This window comes from Rhinopithecus bieti, unplaced genomic scaffold (genome assembly GCF_001698545.2).
Source record: "Rhinopithecus bieti isolate Rb0 unplaced genomic scaffold, ASM169854v2 scaffold_35857, whole genome shotgun sequence".
NCBI classification, from domain to species: domain Eukaryota; kingdom Metazoa; phylum Chordata; class Mammalia; order Primates; family Cercopithecidae; genus Rhinopithecus; species Rhinopithecus bieti.
The window spans coordinates 126,957-144,255 of NW_016814943.1; the positions used below are offsets into that span (position 1 = coordinate 126,957).

The 17,299-nt window shown below is 50.5% G+C and overlaps 1 protein-coding gene across 11 annotated transcripts in view; it reads left to right on the forward strand.

Annotated features, from left to right (window-relative positions):
• The window catches only part of STARD8 (StAR related lipid transfer domain containing 8), a 79,413-nt gene that overhangs the window by 48,901 nt on the left and 13,213 nt on the right, over window positions 1-17,299 (forward strand). For all 11 annotated transcript variants that reach the window (XM_017852757.1, XM_017852751.1, XM_017852750.1 and 8 more), the window contains one exon: window positions 16,204-16,275. Coding sequence is in view for 6 of the 11 variants with exons in the window: in XM_017852751.1 (XP_017708240.1) it covers window positions 16,204-16,275 (72 nt within the window). In the remaining 5 variants the exon portion in view is untranslated. The remainder of the gene's footprint in view (window positions 1-16,203; window positions 16,276-17,299) is intronic.

Here is a 17,299-nt window from a genome sequence, read left to right on the forward strand (position 1 = left end):
ACTAGGGGATCCATGGCTAAGTACTTTGTAAACTACCACGTGCTGTATAAATTATTAGTCATTAGGTTTCGGCTTGGTGCTAGGTCTTGTGGAGGACACAGAGTTAAAACCCCCAGCTCCAGGGAATCTACCATCTAGTTTGGGGGTTAGTGGCATAAATAATACATGCCACTAATTATTTATGTATTAAATAATAATACCTTGGTGATGGCTTTTAAAAAACTATTAGGACTAATTTCAAACATATATAAAAATAGAGACAATTAGTGTACTAAGACCCCATGTACCCATCACCCAGTTTCAACAGCCATTAGCCCACGGCCAATCCTGCCCTGTCCGCACTCCTATCTACATCATGCCCTTGTCATTTTGAAACAAATCCCAGATACCTTATCAGTTCATGTATACATATTTCAATATGTATTTCTAAAAGATAAGGATTCACAAAAACAGCCATTATCACACCTAAAATAATTTCTTAGTATTATCAAATAACCGGTAAGTGTTCATATTTCCAATTGTTGAGAAGGACTTATTTGCCCTGGGCGTCCATTCTGCCCTGGGAATCCATTCCAGGGAGTGATTGCTTTTGACTGAGGGGAAGGTGACCGATAGAGGCAGTGACATTTGAGCTGAACCTTGGAAGAGAGGCCCAGGAAAGGTCCCAGTCCAGATGTTAGCTGCCTCTAGGGCTCCAGATCTGGAGGCTGACCCATGGAGGCTTCTTGCAGAGACTTCCTGCCTTTGTTTCTCTAGCAGTAAATGACATTCTCACTCTCACACTTGCTTCCCCAGTCCAGGGCACCCAGGAGTTTGGGGTCCGCAGGTCTAGGAGAATTCTGGGAGGCTGCTCTCCACCTAGGCCTCTCCCCTGCGCCTGACCCCCGAGGCCAGTTCAGAGCAAAACAGGATGTATTCAGGATGAACGTCTTTCCCAGCTTGTCATCTAATCACCAAGGCCCAGCTTGGAGCTTCCTCTCTCATTCATGATAAAAACCCTCACTGTCTCTCTTTTCCCTTCCGCCCCAGTAAGGGTGTGCTGACTTCCTCCATATCCGGGCCAGCCCTCTACCCCCATGCGGGGCTGAGGGAGAGATTCCCTCAGTGCAAGCCTCTGCCCCCACCCACCTCACCGCAGCCTGTCGGAGAGAGAGAGAGAAAGACCCCAGGACTGTTCTCCCTGACTGCAGGTTCCTGCTCTTGGGCTGTCCTTGGGAAAAGAGCAGCCTCCTTCCAACAAGCCTGGGGTCCTGCCACTGCTTGGTTAATCATTGAGCCACATAATAACCACCTTGGAAAGTCATCTTTAGAGGATGGTCATTAACTAACTCCCTGTCCACCCCAGGCCTTAAAGAGCCCGTGTCCTGAACCCTCACCTTCCCCCAAGGGAACATTGACAAACATTCTGTCATGGGACCTTCTGGGGCCAGTTAAAAGTCTGCCCCTTCGTCCTTTACTTGGGCAAACAGAAGCAATTATTCACACCATTTGAAGGACATGGGTTCGGCTTGGACGGTATTGAGAAGGGGAGGGGAGTGAATTGATGGGGATTTGGATGGGCAGTGGGGTCCAGCATCAGAGTTAAAAAGGGGTAGGGATGTCTCTAGGAGTAGTTGATCCCCTCATCTCAATTTGAGAGTCTAAAAGAGCAAGAAATGCCCACCCAAAGGGTCTGCCGATGCTGGGGATGGAGTTAACGCTGTGTGAATGTGTGTCTGTTTTCAGTACAGCTGTGGGTCCCTCCATACCAGGCTGCAGGGGGAATGGGGACAGCCAACCACATGGTTGCTGCTGAGAGGCTGAGGGGCTCTGTAAGTGGAGGAGGATGCCTTCCTCTGGGATCCTGTATCTAGACAAACAGTGGCACTTGGGAAGGGTTGGGCCAGGACCCAGACCCAGACCCAGACCCAATTTAGAAAGCTCCAGACCACATGCAGTTTTCTGCAGTTTCAGTAGGAAGAGAAGGAACCACCCTGTGGGCCTGCTACAGAGTTAGGAAACGGCTTCTAGTTCTGCCCCCTTTATAGCTTTCTCTCAGTGAGTGATTTTTGCTTTCTCTGGGCCTCAATTTCCACGACTATAAAGTGGGTAGGGCAGGTGGCAGGCAGACTCAGTGGTCTGTCAGCCTTCCTTTCAGCTATGCAAGTATGCCTCCCCACCCAAGGCCCTTTTCTTGTCTACTGGGCAATGGTGAGCTGGCTTCAAATTCATCCGGGCCCAGACACTGAATGTTCTCAGCCGGCTGGGTCAGTTTGAGCTGGCCAAGCCCTGAATTGCCACAGCTTGGGTTCTCCTTGTGCATGGGCTTTTCTGCAGTTTGCTCTCTGGCCCCTCCCCAAGCCTGTGTCTGTCCCAAGTGGCCAGCCACTCTCTGACCCATTCAGCACAAGTTAATGAGTGAACTGCTCCCCCTCGGTCATACCAGCCCACGGTGCTCCTGGGATACTAGGTCCCTTTGGGAAGCAGCCAAGGGCCTAGCCAGCTCCAGTCACCTTTATGCTCTCTCCCACAACCCCTCTAGAGGTAGGTATGCAGGCAGATCTCAGGGGAGAAGGACCTTTAGAGGGTACTAGGTCCAACTTTCCTTCTGAAACTTGGGGCTTCCCGACAGGTACTCGTGCAGTTCCTGCTCACTCATGTTCAATACGTGGGAATGTGATATGTTTCAAGCAAGTTGCTTTCGTCTTTGGAATGTCTGAAAGTTTTTTCTCATGTTGAACTTAACTGTGCCTCCCTGAGGCTTCTAACCCTGGGTCCTGACTGTGCCCCCTGGGACCACCTGGATGGACCCTGTCTGCTCTCTCTGACCTTCAGGAGTCTGAGGACAGAACCCAAGTGCACCTGTGTCTTCTCTAGGCCAAACAGCCTTCAAGCATCTGTGCTCCTCCTCAGACCTGGAGCAGCCCCCTTCCCAGCCTCATCACTGTCCTCTGTCCTCCCTGCCTGCTACTGTTTATGGCCCCCTTAACATGTGGGGACAGGAAATGGGGCACTGGAAACCCCTCACTCCCCTTAGTTTATTTATAGTCTGAACTTGTTCAGATGACTTCTCCATAATCCTTTTCTAGTTACCCCAGCGGGTAGACTCCTAACCCCCAGAATCTTGAGTGCAAATACCTTAGACAATGCTGATTTGTTTATTGTTCAGGTCCAGCCAGCTCTCATGATTGGAGAGCCCTTGGAAGGTAGGGCCTTCCAATTGGTGCCCCTGTAGTGGAGGACAAGCCTGGTGTTAGTAGGTGTTCCCCTTGATTAGTTGAATACTATGTAATATGTGGGGGGCTTCTAGCGTACCCTGCTTTCCTGCCACTCGGTTTTATCTTTGGAGTTGGTGAGGGGTGGAGGGAAGGGGATATTTTAGGGAGTACTGAAGCCGGAAATGAGTATGAGCCATGCCCACAGTGAGGCCTAGAAGAGTGAATCAGACAGGGAGAAATACCAACTTAGCCATTCCTTCCCCTAGCAGTTGATGATGACGACTGTGAGTCCTCCCATTTCTTCAGTGTTTTCAAGGCACTTTCACTTCCATGATCCCATTGTGTTCTTAGAGCAGCCCTGTAAAGTAGATGGTATGATTTCCCCAGAGTGATCTGTGGTGGTCTCCACCTGAGGCCCAGGGAAGGGAGGAACGGTCTCCAGTGAGGGAGGATTTGGAGCCCAGGTCTCCTGACCCTCAGCCCTCCCTGTTTTCCCCAAACCACACCCAGCAGCCATGGCAGCCGGGGCTGACTCGGCAGCTTCCCCACCACAGAGGAACTCCTGCCCTGGCTGCAACTCTGTTCCTGTGAGAGAGTGAGCTCCAAGGGAGGTGGCCTAGGATTTCCTGTCCTTTATCTGGGCTGGCCAAAGGCTGGCCTGTCTGAGGTGTGAGATAGGCACCTGCAGCCAGCCTTTCTGCTCCAGGCTGAGGTCAAGTCAGGCTGTGGCAGAGGCAGTTGAGCTTGTGGGAAGAGCTTGTCCCCAAACATCTGTCCTGAGCAGTGCCCACACCAGAAGGGCCTTCTAAATGGGAAAAACAAAGAGGAGAATGTGGAAAAGGGGTCAAAGTGGAGCAGAAGTAAAATATATCCTGAGCTGTACACAAGCTCTCATGTTCACAGTGCTGGGAGACTTTGGGCAAATTACTTAACTTCTCTGAGCCTTCATTTTGTCAGCTCTGAAATGGAGATATGTACCCACCTCATGGGGTTGTTGAATATTAAATCCAACAATATAAATAAAATTATTGTCATGATTGTTGCTTGGTAGTACCTTCTGCAGTCCTGTCATTTTGCTGTTTTTCACTGACCTGGGGTTGTGCAGTCCTCAAACCTGCCACCTCCTGGCATTCGGTCTGGACTTTGCAGTCATTTCAGAGTCCACCTTACCCAGAAAAGCTCCCTTTGGCCATGCCCACCCACAGGGCTTCCTTCCTCTGGCCTTCTTTAGTGGCATTCGCGACACTGCAACAGTTTTCAAGGCAGTGTCAATAATTTAGAAGAGTTCACTATTATTATTGGTGTCACCAATAATAATAGTGAACTCTTCTAAATTATTGACACATTTTAACTTCTTTAGCATTCATGGCAATTCTGTAAGGTAGGTACTGTCTCTATTTTACTTGTGAAGCAACTGAGGTAAGTAGAGGTTAGATAAACTTGCCCAAGGTCACATATCCAGGGAGTGATGGAGCTGGGATCAGGACCCAGGTGGTCTGACTCTGCCTCCTGACATCTTTAATGACTGGGCCATGCCTCTCTCCAGATGCCTGGCCAGGAGGCAAGAGCTGAGGTTCGGGTCTCCTTCCCCTCCTGAGTGCTCATCACACCCACCAGTGATTAGTCACTTCTGGGCAGGCAGTCCCCAGGTCCTTGCCTGTCTGCTCTGTGCACTTCCCCTCACTCTCCATCACCAAGGTGGACAGATGGATAGGAGGGAGGACATGGAGGAGTGGGTATTTATGCTCTAAAACAGAGCTGCATTGGGGTGGGGAGGGTGTGCAGGAGGGAGTTGGGCGGTGGGGGTGGCAGTGTGGTTCTGACATCAGCACCAGGCCTGCCTGATTAGCACCTTCTAGTACTGGGGGTGGAGAGCAGGGTGCTGGGTGGCATTGGGGAAGAAGAGACATTTGAATATGCCCTCTTGACAACCAAGCTGCATTATTTAGAAGGCGTGGGTGGTTGGGGCAGGCAGGAGGCTGGCTGGATTAGCTCCTATGATCACTAGCTGGCGTGTCCCATGCTAGAATTGGGTGGGAGGAGGTTGTCCGGAAGCTCTAGCCCTCCCGGAAGTGCTTCCATCTCAGGGTCCTGGGGGCTGCAACCTTCCTTCCCTCAGGCTGTATTAGCTGCCAGCTCCATTGCTTCGGGGCTTATGCCCCTTTATCTTGCCTCCAAAGCAAGCTCCAGGGAGTGCTACGAAGGCCAGTCCATATGAGCCTCTGTCTCCTGAGAAGGATGGGCCTGGCAGCAGCTCTGGCCAAGTGCTGCAGGAGAGTTCAACTTTTTTTCTCTTTTCAGACCTTAGTACCCAGCGTAGGGCTTGGCACCAAGTAGGTGCTTGGGTATTATTAGTTGAATAATTTCACAGTTCATGGGGAGTGGATTCTAAGGGGAGAGCCGAGGGAGGGAACAGGTCAGCAGGAGGACTGTGGGTGTTTAGGTAGGCTTCTGGCCCAATCTGTAGTCCAACAGAAGCTACTTGACCTAGTGTAGCCTCAGTTTCCCCATTTGTACCATAGGCATTACCTGCTTTGGACGAGTTCTTGTGGGGACCAAATGACATACAGAATGATCAAGTGCTTTCCCGGCTGATGGGAAGTTAAATTCAGGCTAACCACTCATACTGCAAAAACCCTGGTAAATAATTTTGTGTCTGCTGTGTGCCAGGCCGCAGCCTAGACAATTTCTTTTCTTTAATGAGGAAGATTCTAACTTGGTAGCTCTGACTCTAGAGCCAAACTTCTTGGATTTGCATCTTGGCTCACCACTTCTTAGTTGCTGACCTTGGGCAAGTTACTCCGTATCTCTGGGTCTCAGTTTCCTCCTCTGTAAAATAGAGATATTATTGGAGCACTTAGCTCACGGGTTTGTTGTGAAGATTCAATAACATAATACACATTAAAAAAAAAACTAAAGAAATGCCTGGGACATAATAATGGCTTAGTACAAAGTCCGTAGCCCAGGGCACGTAGTAAGTACTGTATAACTATTAGTGTTTGCTATATTTTATTAATAATTACATTCTGTATCATAAATATTGCTGTGAGTAAGAAGTATAGAGCCAGGACCAGGGGCGGTGGTGGCTCACACCTATAATCCAGCAATTTTGGAAGGCTGAGGCAGAAGGATTGCCTGAGCCGAGGAGTTTGAGACCAGCCTGGGAAATATAGGGAGACACCTATCTCTACAAAAAATAAAAAATACATATTAGTTGGGCGTCATGGTGCATGCCTGTAGTCCCAGCTACTCTGGAGGCTGAGGTGGGAGGATTGCTTAAGCCCGGGAGGTCGAGGCTGCAGTGAGCTGTGATCGTGCTACTACACTACAGCCCTGGTGACAGAGTGAGACCTCATTTTAAAAAAAGAAAAGGAAGAGGTACAGAGCCATGACTCACAGGCTATGTCTTCAGGTGACTAGCCTGTTAACTCCTCCCACTGTACCTTGTAACCTCTATGCCCATAGGCCTTACAGAGCTTAAGACCACCGTTTGGGGTTCTCCTTCCCTTGGCCCTACCATGACCTGAGCATGCACATCGTCACCCTTGCCCCCAGAGCCCTAGGCTCCGCCCCTTGCTATGTGCTCAACATCACAGCCCTCCCTCTGACTCTCCTTGGGGCTGGGGGAGGCGTTGTGTCTGCTCCCTTCCCAGGGAGGCCACTTCTCTCAGGCCCATTTCCTTTCTATCAGAGACAATTTTCTCTGGATCTCAGGGTGGGGCCAGGCTCCTTCAAGGCATTTCCTGTCCAGGAGTTTATATTTGGCCTGAGCAAAAGGAAAGGGAAGTAGGCAAGGGGATGGGATGCAGACGTGGTGGCACAGGGTCAAAACAGACAAGCGCCAAGACTTTCCAGGCCAAGAGAGGGAGGCAGGAGGTAGGCACACCCATTCTCTCAGGTGAACGTGGATGCCCTCCCCTGAGCTCGGCGGAGTGAAGTGCTCCTTCAGGTCGTAATGCCTCCACAATCGAGCAAAGTTCATTTTCTGTTCTCACATCTCTGAGCCTTCGTTCCTGGCTATGTGGTTTCTGTCCTAGGGCAAGCCTTTGAGGTAAAGACGTGCTCAATTCCATTTCTAGTGCTGTGGTGATACCAGACAAGGGAGCAGAGGCAGAGGCCTGTATTCTGTGTAGTGGGAAGTAGGGCTTCCTGTCTGTTGCCAGAACATTCGGTAGCCCTTAACACACTTCAGTGGCAACGCAAAGACCAAAAGTACCCAGTGCAGAGAAGCCCCCAGTTGAATGGGGGATAGACTCACATGCTGCTGAGATGATCATGGAAATGTGTTAGGGGATTGCTTAATTGAACTGAGCCACTGGGTGTTAGGGGGTTGGTGAGAGGTCAGGGGAGGCTTCGTGGGAGGGGGTGTTTGATCTCCAGCTTGATGAATAAATAGTAGTTTAAAGCTTCAAATCAGGCTGTGTCTAGATTGTGCAGAGTCTTGAGTGCCAGGGAGCAGTCAAGGCTATCTGCCCCAGGCTGTGGAAGCTCTTTAGGTTGTAGAGTAGGGGAGCGGCCAGGTTAGAGCTGGGCTCTTGGAAGAAGCAGCTGGCAGGATGGCCCCTTGAAAGGAGAGGCTAGAGGCTGGGAACTTGGAGGGCTGAAGTAATCCAGGCAGAAGAACCTAGAGCACAGTTGGGCAGGAAAAAAGCCCAACCATTTGATGGAAAAGTTGGTAGAATTTGGTGATTAAATACATGTGGCGAGAAGAGAGCAAGGATGACTTGAGGTTTAAGCCTAGGCAGTGGGCACACTGGGAGGCAGAAACATACGGAGAGCTGGTTGTGGGGAAAGATGGGTTTGGTGTGTACACTGAGGATCCTCGCTTGGGTCCTCAGAAAAGAATGTGAAGGAAAAAAGCTCCCCCCACTGAGGCAGCCACTACGTGTACATCACACACACCTCTGCTGCAGCTCTAGATTTTGGGGAGCGGTCATTAGGAGATGGGGAAACTGAGGTTCAGACAGAGGTAATGGCTTGCCTGAGGTTATGCAAGATGCTAGTGGAGCTAAGGCCAGAAGGTAGTTCACCTGACCTTTAGTTCAATACTTTCCACTCAAACCAAAGTGGAGAGCAGTTACCGCTGACCTAATATCTGCCCCAGACCGGTTAGGCTGGCATCATTTACCTCTAGGCCAGGGACTGGAGATGACGGAGTAGCACATGGCTCATTAAAACAACTCTCTCTTTCCTAGGCACCATGACCTTGTCAGAGCACCTGGGACTGGGTTGGGGGCAGGAGGCCCTTGGGGGCAAGAAAACTAATGGAGCAACTGCAACAGAGCAGGTGGCAGCTTTGACGTTCCTTGTCATAGGGAAACCCAGTGCCAGGCAGGAATGTCAGCTGCCTACTTTGGTCCTGCCATACCAAGCTCAAGCCCAGGAGCCCACAGGCTGGGCTGCCTCTGGACCCAAAATCTCCAGCAGCCTCAGTGGGCCTGAGGTCTGGTTTAACCTCAGGGTGCTCGTGATTCTCCCTCATTTACAGCTGCACACAGGAGCTAAGGCCACTGCTTTGCGGAGAGGAGTGGGGAACCACAATTGGGGGTTTCTTGTGTAACTTCCATTTTTAAATAAAATGCCAAACCAGAATTGCCGCCTCTTCCTGGCTGATCCTGCAAGGTGTCCACAATGTGCAAAGGCTAGGGACCGCCACTGAATGTTGCACCCATTCTTCACTTCAGCCCCCAGGACATCCTGGCGGGAGGGTGGGCTGCCCAGAGGGGCCCGAGGCCCCAGATAAGGCAGAGGCCAACCCTCAGGGTCTCATGCTTCAGATCTGGAGTCAACCTTTCTTTGTCTGGGGCTGTCTGGTGCAGTGTACGATGTTTAGTAGCATCCCTGGCCTCTACTGAGTAGATGCTAGTAGCATTTACCCCTTAACCCGCACCAGTTGAGATGACCAAAAATGTCTCCAGACATTGCCAAATGTCCCCTGGGGTAAAAATTGTCCCTGGTTGAGAATCCCTGTGGTAGAGACTAGAAATTTTTTCTGGGATGTGCAGTGTTGAGAGAGGGATGTTATATAGAAGGTAGAACCACACACCTGAACTTACCACTGGCCAGCTAAAAGGTTCAGTGACTTGTTTTTCCTGCCACCCTGTCCTAGGGGCCCCTCCTGGGCTGTTTGCTTTAGTGGTGCCTCATTTGTGACAGGGAGGCTCCAGAAGTGTTGCCTGCATGGGCCCAGAACTTGGCATCCAGCTGTAGCCCCAACCGAAACCAAGACTGGCATCTGAACAGGTGCAGCAGGGCCCTGAGTTCTGCCCGGTGACCTAACAAGCCAGAGGCCAGCCAGGGTCCAGCACTGCCAACCTAGGCTGGGTGAAATACAGAGGCCCTTCCTGTGGTGCCCCTCCTGTGAGGTTCGGAATGTGGGATGAGAGCTATTTTGGTCCTGTCTCCTTTCTTCCCTGTGCCTCCCCCTGTAAGAATCAAGTTAGAGTTGTGATTTCAGTGAAGAGCAGCAGGAGCAGAGAGAGGCACCAGTGAACTGGACCACCCCATATATAGGGCATTGCAGACCCCCTTGCATGTCTGCTTCAAGGTCAGGAGGGAAAGTCTTGGTGGCCCTGTAATCCCTGACAGCTCTTAGTACAGGTCCCTCTCCCACTGTCCCCCAGGGAGAGAGGTGGCATAGCCAGTCAGCCACCCGTTGCAGCACTGCCAACCTAGAGGGTAGATTTGTGCAAATTCAAATGAAACAGCGCCCCTGAGGGATACAGCCCTGTGCCAGGGCTCAAGGCTTGGTGGGCAAGCTTATTTTGGCCTGGGTCCCTTAGTATTTGCTTAAGGGAGGGTATAAGGAGCTGCTCAGAGCAGTTGGGGCCACATGCTGAGGATGGTAGCTTCTGAGATACAAGCCCTCTGCCAAAAGGCCAGCACCTTCTCCTTGAGAGAGGTCCCTCTCTAGGGTTGGAGAGCAGGCAAAGGAAATGCGCCTTATAGCAACCAAAGGAAATGGGCCTTGTAGCAACCAAAAGAAATGATCTGAGGAGCGGTTTGCCAGGTCCTAGCATTTCTGAGCATCAGTAGCAGGGCCTGCAGTGGTAGGCGACCCCCCTGCCTGCCTCCTAGCCCTGCCTTGAGGGACCAGCCTCACAGAGCCTGCCTTGGGAACTGGGGTTGTCACATAGATAGTGGCATCCCAGGTCTTTCTCCACCACTCAGGACACTGACTTTTCCTCCTGCACTCAGTGAAGGTGGGAGAGACCAACATGGAGACCAGATCCTGTTTTGGAGGCCCCTATCCTCTGGTAAGGGCCATGGAGGCGATGCTTTTCCAAACAGGAAGCTAAGTCAGGTAAAGGAGGCCACCGGATGTTTAAAGTCACCTTAGGGAGCAGGTCAGCTAACTGAATGACCTTCACAAACACCCACTGCCTGCCTTCCCTCAGTCATCATAGGCATTCACATTGATGCTGGTCACTCTCTCCTGTTCCTGCACTCAGGTCTAGAGAGAACGTGGGCCTGTGAGTAGAACAGGCCTGTGACTCGTCTCTGGGTAGAATTTTCCAGGGACCTATACCTGTGGCTTTCTAGCAGGCCTTTTCTGTTTAGGGTGGTGGTCTTTATCATGGGCTGTACTTTAGAAGCACCGGGAGAGCTCTCAAAATAAACAAACAAAATAAGCCCTATCCCCAGAGAGTTTAATTTAACTAGTCATGGGTGGGGCCCATTAGTAAAAGCTCCCCAGGAGATTTTAACGTGCAGCCAGATTTGAGAGGTGAGGGAGGAATGGGACGGGACACCCAACAGCTCCAGCAGTAATAAAGGATGCTTTCATCTATGTCCCTGTGACATCCATCCATTGCTTGTCTTGAGCCTGTATCTTCCTGCCTGGTCTCCATGCCTGATATTGTCTTTATGTTTAGGCATGAGTAGGCTGAACCCAGGGCCGGGGCAGCTGTCTTATAACCCACTGAGTGACCAGAAGGTACAAGGACTGGGGTTGCCTAGTAGTGGTGTGAAGAGGGGATACCCAGCCCGAGAGTGGGGTTGGTGACACTGGCTGGCTGAGGCCTTACTTCCTGTAGTCTAGATTAGATGCCTGTTGCCTTCTCTCTTCCTCCTGGCTCTTTTCTCTCACCTCTTTGCAACTGGTACACAATCTGAACTGTGTCTTAAAGACTAGATGGGTACAAAGTTCAGCTCATCTTAATAAAAATAGCCTTCGTTAATGAGAACTTTTATATAGCCACTTTCAAAACCAGCAAAAGCCTGATCAAATCTGTAAGGTAACCACAGTGGTAGACAGGAAAGTCGTTAGTCCCCACTGTATAAATTTGGAAACCAAAGCTTAGAGAATGACACGAGTTGTCTCAGATGACTTAGTGGCAAGCATGGAAGCTGGCTTGATTGGAAAAAAGCTCTTTTCCAACTTAGTGATCATCTGTGGGCATTACTGCATCTCCCAGTGAGAAATGTTGCTGCCTCTTTCCTGGGTGCATAAGCCCTACGCTTGAGTGTTTCTCAAGACCAGAAGGTCTGCTTTTTTCCTGGTTGCATCCTTCTCAGCATAGAAAACTGCTCTGTGCTGTCTCTGGGACGTGGCCTGTATAAATGTAGGTGCGGATACCATCATTGGCCTCGGAAAGCATGTGCTGCTGCTCAGCCTTTCCTACTTTGACGCTCCCTCCAGGAGACCTTTGGGTTTGGCTCTGAGGCCTGATTGGACTCTGGAGCTTTGTAGTGTGCCCTCTCCCCTGACTCTCCCAGCCTGGATCATCTGGGCCCCTCCCCCAGGGAGAGTCTGGGCTTAAGTCTCAGTGGAATCCAGTTTGTGCCAGCTGACTGCTGTTACTGACCTATCCTGGCACATCACCTAAGCTTTGGCCAGAGCACACACCGCCTGCAGAATATAGCCTTTAGAACTGCTGGCAGCCATGCCTTGGAATCTGCACATCTGGATATAGAGGTAAGGCAAGGGACCACAGACATTCCTACCTCACCTCAGCCTGCCTGTTGTCACTCTGCCCGCCAGATACATAAGCCAGTCCTCAGTCTGGGCCACCTGGCTTCAGCCCCAGGTGAATTGAGTCTACTGGGGGTGGAGGTGGGGTCGCTCCTGGCCTCAGCCTGGGCAGGCTGAGACGAGTGGGAGGGACAAGGCAGAGCACCGCAGTTCAGCCCTTAATCATCAAGACATATGTCCCTGACTGATCCATCTGAGAGGGAGCCTCGGGGCCTCCCAGCCCTCCATGAGATGGTGTATTGTGGGGAGCCAATGTCCCTGACATCCTGTTTGGTAATAACCCATTACATTCTCTAGATTCCTGTTAAGGAGAGGTGGTGGGGAATTCAGTCTGTAGCCCTACTCCAAACTTCTTTGCTCCTTTGTCTTTGGAGCAATTGCAACCTCTTTGAAACTTCTGCCTCCTTACCTCACTTCCCCCAGCCATTTGGCCTCAATTCTGACAGTGGTCTGGACAAAGCCATTGTCCAGACCCACAAGGGAATGCAGTAGCTGGGCTTCTTTCTCTAATTTCCTCTTTTTCTGTGGGACCCTTCAGAGTCAGAGTTGGGGTGGAACACATTTGTTGAGTGCTTGGTATTATGTGCCAGGGGCTTTTGCTTTCTCCAGTCTTTTATTTAATGCTGTCAGTAGCTATAAGATGTGGATGCTGGCTGGGTGTGGTGGCTCACACCTGTAATCCTAGCACTTTGGGAGGCTGAGACAGGGAGACAGGAGGATCACTGCAGGCCATGGAGACCATGGGCAATATAGTGAGACCCCATCTCTACAAAAAATAAAAAGAAAACTAGCCGGGTGTGTTGTGGTGGCTGCTATTGTAGTCCTAGCTACTCAGGAAGCTGAGATGGGAGGATCACACAAACCCAGGAGTTTGAGCTTGCAGTGAGCCGTGATAGGACCACTGCACTCCAGCTTGGGTGACAGAGTGAGACCCTGTCTCAAAAGAAAAAAAAAAACCCCAAAACATGAAAATAAATAAAATAAAATTGAAAAAAGATGTGGATGCCGTGGCTCCTGTTTTACAGAGGAGGAAATGGAAACCTGGAGAGGTTATACAACTTGCCCAAAGTCAAAGAGCTGGTGACTGACAGCATCAGGATTTGAACCCTGGGTTGTGACTCCACTAGACCGGAAGGAGCAGGAAAACAGCCTGGGGGGCTGGGGTTGGTTCCTTTGAGTCTGAGCTCCTTGCTTGGCTGGCATGAGGGCAGGTGGCATAATGCAATGGCCAAGAGCGCGGAACGTGGAGTGAAAAGATCAGGGTTATAGTCTCACCTGTGATACTTTACCCTGTATGACCTTGGAAAAGTGTCTTGGACCTCAGTAGGCTTTATACTGTAACTTTTTAAAAAATACCAATGTGGAGAGTCCTACCACAGATCAGTTAAGCCAGCCTGCTGGGGAAGGGGCCCTGGGCACTGGTATTTTTAAAAATAACACTTCCTAGCTGATTCTTATGTGCATCCAGGGGTGAGAGTCACTGAGCAATGTGATTTAGACCAAGACTTTTCAAACTTTAATGTGTTTGCCTGAGGGTCTTCTTAAATATAGTGGTTCTGGGTGTGGGGCTTGGGATTCTGCATTTCTAACAAGCTCCCCTGTGATGTTGATGCTGCTAGTCTGGGACTACACTTTGAGTAGCAACGGGCTACAGGGCTCTAAGTAGTCATGAAAGAACTTGGCATTGGCCTGAGTGAGATGGTCCTCTTCTGCCAACCCCCAGCTAGGGCCAGTGCCTAGCATCAGGGGAGGGAGGTGCCTCTCCTATCCTCTCCATTAGCCATGAGTAACTGAGGGCTGCAGTGGGATTTTAAGGGTGTGTTCCTGGCATGCAGGCCTACCCTAGAGATTTGCTCCCTTCCCTGGGGTAGCCATACTTGTGACCCTTTAGGGGCCACTCTCTGCTCCTGTGCCTGCCTCTCTGGAAGTCCTAACCTGGTCCATCTTCTGGCACCTCCCTTTTGTCCTCATAACAGGAAAGCAGAGCTGGCTGCCAGGATGGGTGCTGAGATGGGGAAAGGGTCTCATCGCAGGGGCATGACAGGAACAGGGACAGGGAGGTGGCTGTGGCAGCCAGCTCAGCTGTCCTAGTAGCAGAACCATGTTCCTCAAAGGCTCCCTGGGCAGCTGTGCAGTCCCTTTGGACTGGTCTTACATCACCTAGACTACCACTGGCCTGGAGCACAGGATCCTTTTTCAGGCTTGCATTGCCCCCTGCCAGACAGGTGGAGGTACTGCTAGCAGGGCTGTGTCAGACACTTTTCAGGGACCCCTCAGAGGTCCTGGTGATTCCTAGATCTCTATTTTAGGTTAGGAAGTTGTAGTAACATAAAACACACACACACACACACACACACACACACACACACACACACACACACACGGAGAGAAAGAGACGAGAGAGAGAGAGAGAGACAGAGAGAGAGGCGGGTGCATGCACAGACTGAGGTGCCTGTGGGTATATACAGGTGCACAGTCCCACAGTGATCTTCATGAGTCGTGGACATGAGCAGATTTGGCTACAGCTACGTGTAGAGACAGATACTGTGGTGGACACTGACCTGTTGCATGCACTCACAGAAATGCACAGATGTTCATCCTTGCCCTTACCCCATTTGCCCCAAAACCTGCAGGGGCTCCAGGGGCTGCAGAGCCCTCTCTTCTTTCCCTCAAATCCTCATCAGTATGTGACCCTTGAGGAGCCCATTACTTTTTTTGACTGACTTCTAACTTCCCCCACTCTTCCCTCCACTGTCTACTCACCTAGCATCTCTGAAATACTGTTTTGTCCTTCATCTTATCTGTCCCAGCCACTAGGATTTCATCCTGGGTTTCCTTGTGAGTGAGCACTGGGAAGAGAGAGCTCTTCCTGTCTTGGAAAAACCTCACCAGCCTCCTTAGAGTCCTCTGGTCAGGGGGGCCAGGTGAGACTGTGGCCACAGGTGCTGAGGAAGTGGAGGACGTGTTGAGGGCAGGACTCTGTGGCCAGATCAGCTCTGCTAAAGCCAGCTGGCTTCCCCCACCATCCCTGCGATGCCAGGTTCCATGGTCCCAGCCCCACTCATCTTGGCATTACCTGGGTGGAAAGCAAATAACCGCCCGGGCAGGCGCAGGGCTTTGCTGCTGGTATTTGGCCTACTCTGACTAGAAGTGCCTCCTCTGTGGCTTCAGTCCAGCTGCACATCTCCGCTGGCGCTGGCAGGGGTGCCCAGCTCTGTGCCAGAACTCCCAGAGCAGAGGTGACAGGCTGACCTAGCCATGGTCCCCCAAGGCCCCAACAGGCCAGTACTGTGTGTTCATGACACTCAGCACTGCACTATGACACAAATAGGCCAAGAGAGCTAGGGCAGTACTGGGAAGCTCCCTGAGGAGGGAGGACTGGAATGAGCATGGGGATGCTGCTGTCAGACTCAGCTGAGATTCCAACCCTGGCACTGCTGCTTTGTCCACTGTGAGACCGTAGGCTGAGCCTGTTTGTATGTCTGTAAAATGGGGATAGCAAAGCCATCACCGGTTATTGTGTGTGTGAAATGAGATTTGGCTGTCAAAGTGCTGAAGAATGTTACATGTGATGATGAGAAAGAGAAAGATAGGAATGGTTGAGCATTCCTATTTCCTGCCTGGACTAGGCTGGTCTACCCAGGGCCTTGGAAGGGGTAGGTCCCTCAGAAAGGCTCGGGGGTGGACACAGCTGTGGCTTCTTATCCCAGCAGGACTCCTTGACCCCAGATGATCCTGGTTCCTGGGCAGGGGGTGGGAATGTGGGAGGGGTTTGGAAGAGGCAGGGAATGAGACTCAAGAAAGCCAGGGCCAGGATGCCCAGACAGTAGGGTTTGGGGAGCAGAGGTCCTCCTGGCTGGCTATGACTTGGAGCAAATGTGCTAGGACCTCTGGCCTTCTCTTGCCATTTCTGGATCACCAGAATGAGATAACCCTGCCTGCTGGGGTTGAGCAGCATACACCTAGGGCCCTGGCGTCAGCACCCTCCTAACCCCATTTCTTTGCCTGTTTCTTTCCCTTGTTCTGTTTTAGAAGCCGAGGCCAAAAGAGCATGTGAGTGGCTTCAAGCAACAGGATTCCCTCAGTATGTGCAGCTTTTTGAAGGTAAGGCCACTCAATTGTTTACCCTCCCCCGTTACATACTTCCCCTAGCCCTCAGTTTTTTGTCTGTTAAATGGGGCAAGTCAGATTCTCTCTCCAGCTATACACAAGCAGTGTCTCCTGGCCCTGCTCCGATTTTTTTCAGGGACTTTGCTCCTGCAGTTGCACCTTTCTCTCCCGCATCATCTCTGCGAGATTGCTCTCACAACTGCCACAAACTCTGCTGTTGCCCATGCCTTTAAAGTACCTTGTCTTTCTACTTATGGCTGGCCAATTTTCCCAGCACCATTTATTAAATAGGGAATCCTTTCCCCATTTCTTGTTTCTTTCAGGTTTGTTAAAGATCAGATGGCTGTAGATGTGTGGTATTATTTCTGAGGACTCTGTTCTGTTCCATTGGTCTATAGCTCTGTTTTGGTACCAGTACCATGCTGTTTTGGTTACTGTAGCCTTGTAGTATAGTTTGAAGTCAGGTAGCGTGACGCCTCCAGCTTTGTCCTTTTGACTTAGGATTGTCTTGGCAATGCGGGCTCTGTTTTGGTTCCATATGAACTTTAAAGCAGTTTTTTCCAATTCTGTGAAGAAACTCATTGGTAGCTTGATGGGGATGGCATTGAATCTATAATAAATAACCTTGCGGTTATACGAAGATTAATTCAAGATGGATTAGAGACTTAAATGTTAGACCTAATACCATAAAAACCCTAGAAGAAAATCTAGGTAGTACCATTCAGGACATAGGCATGGGCAAGGACTTCATGTCTAAAACACCAAAAGCAACGGCAGCAAAAGCCAAAATTGACAAATGGGATCTAATTAAACTAAAGAGCTTCTGCACAGCAAAAGAAACTACCATCAGAGTGAACAGGCAACCTACAGAATGGGAGAAAATTTTTGCAATCTACTCATCTGACAAAGGGCTAACATCCAGAATCTACAAAGAACTCAAACAAATATACAAGAAGAAAACAAACAACCCCATCAAAAAGTGGGCAAAGGATATGAACAGACATTTCTCAAAAGAAGA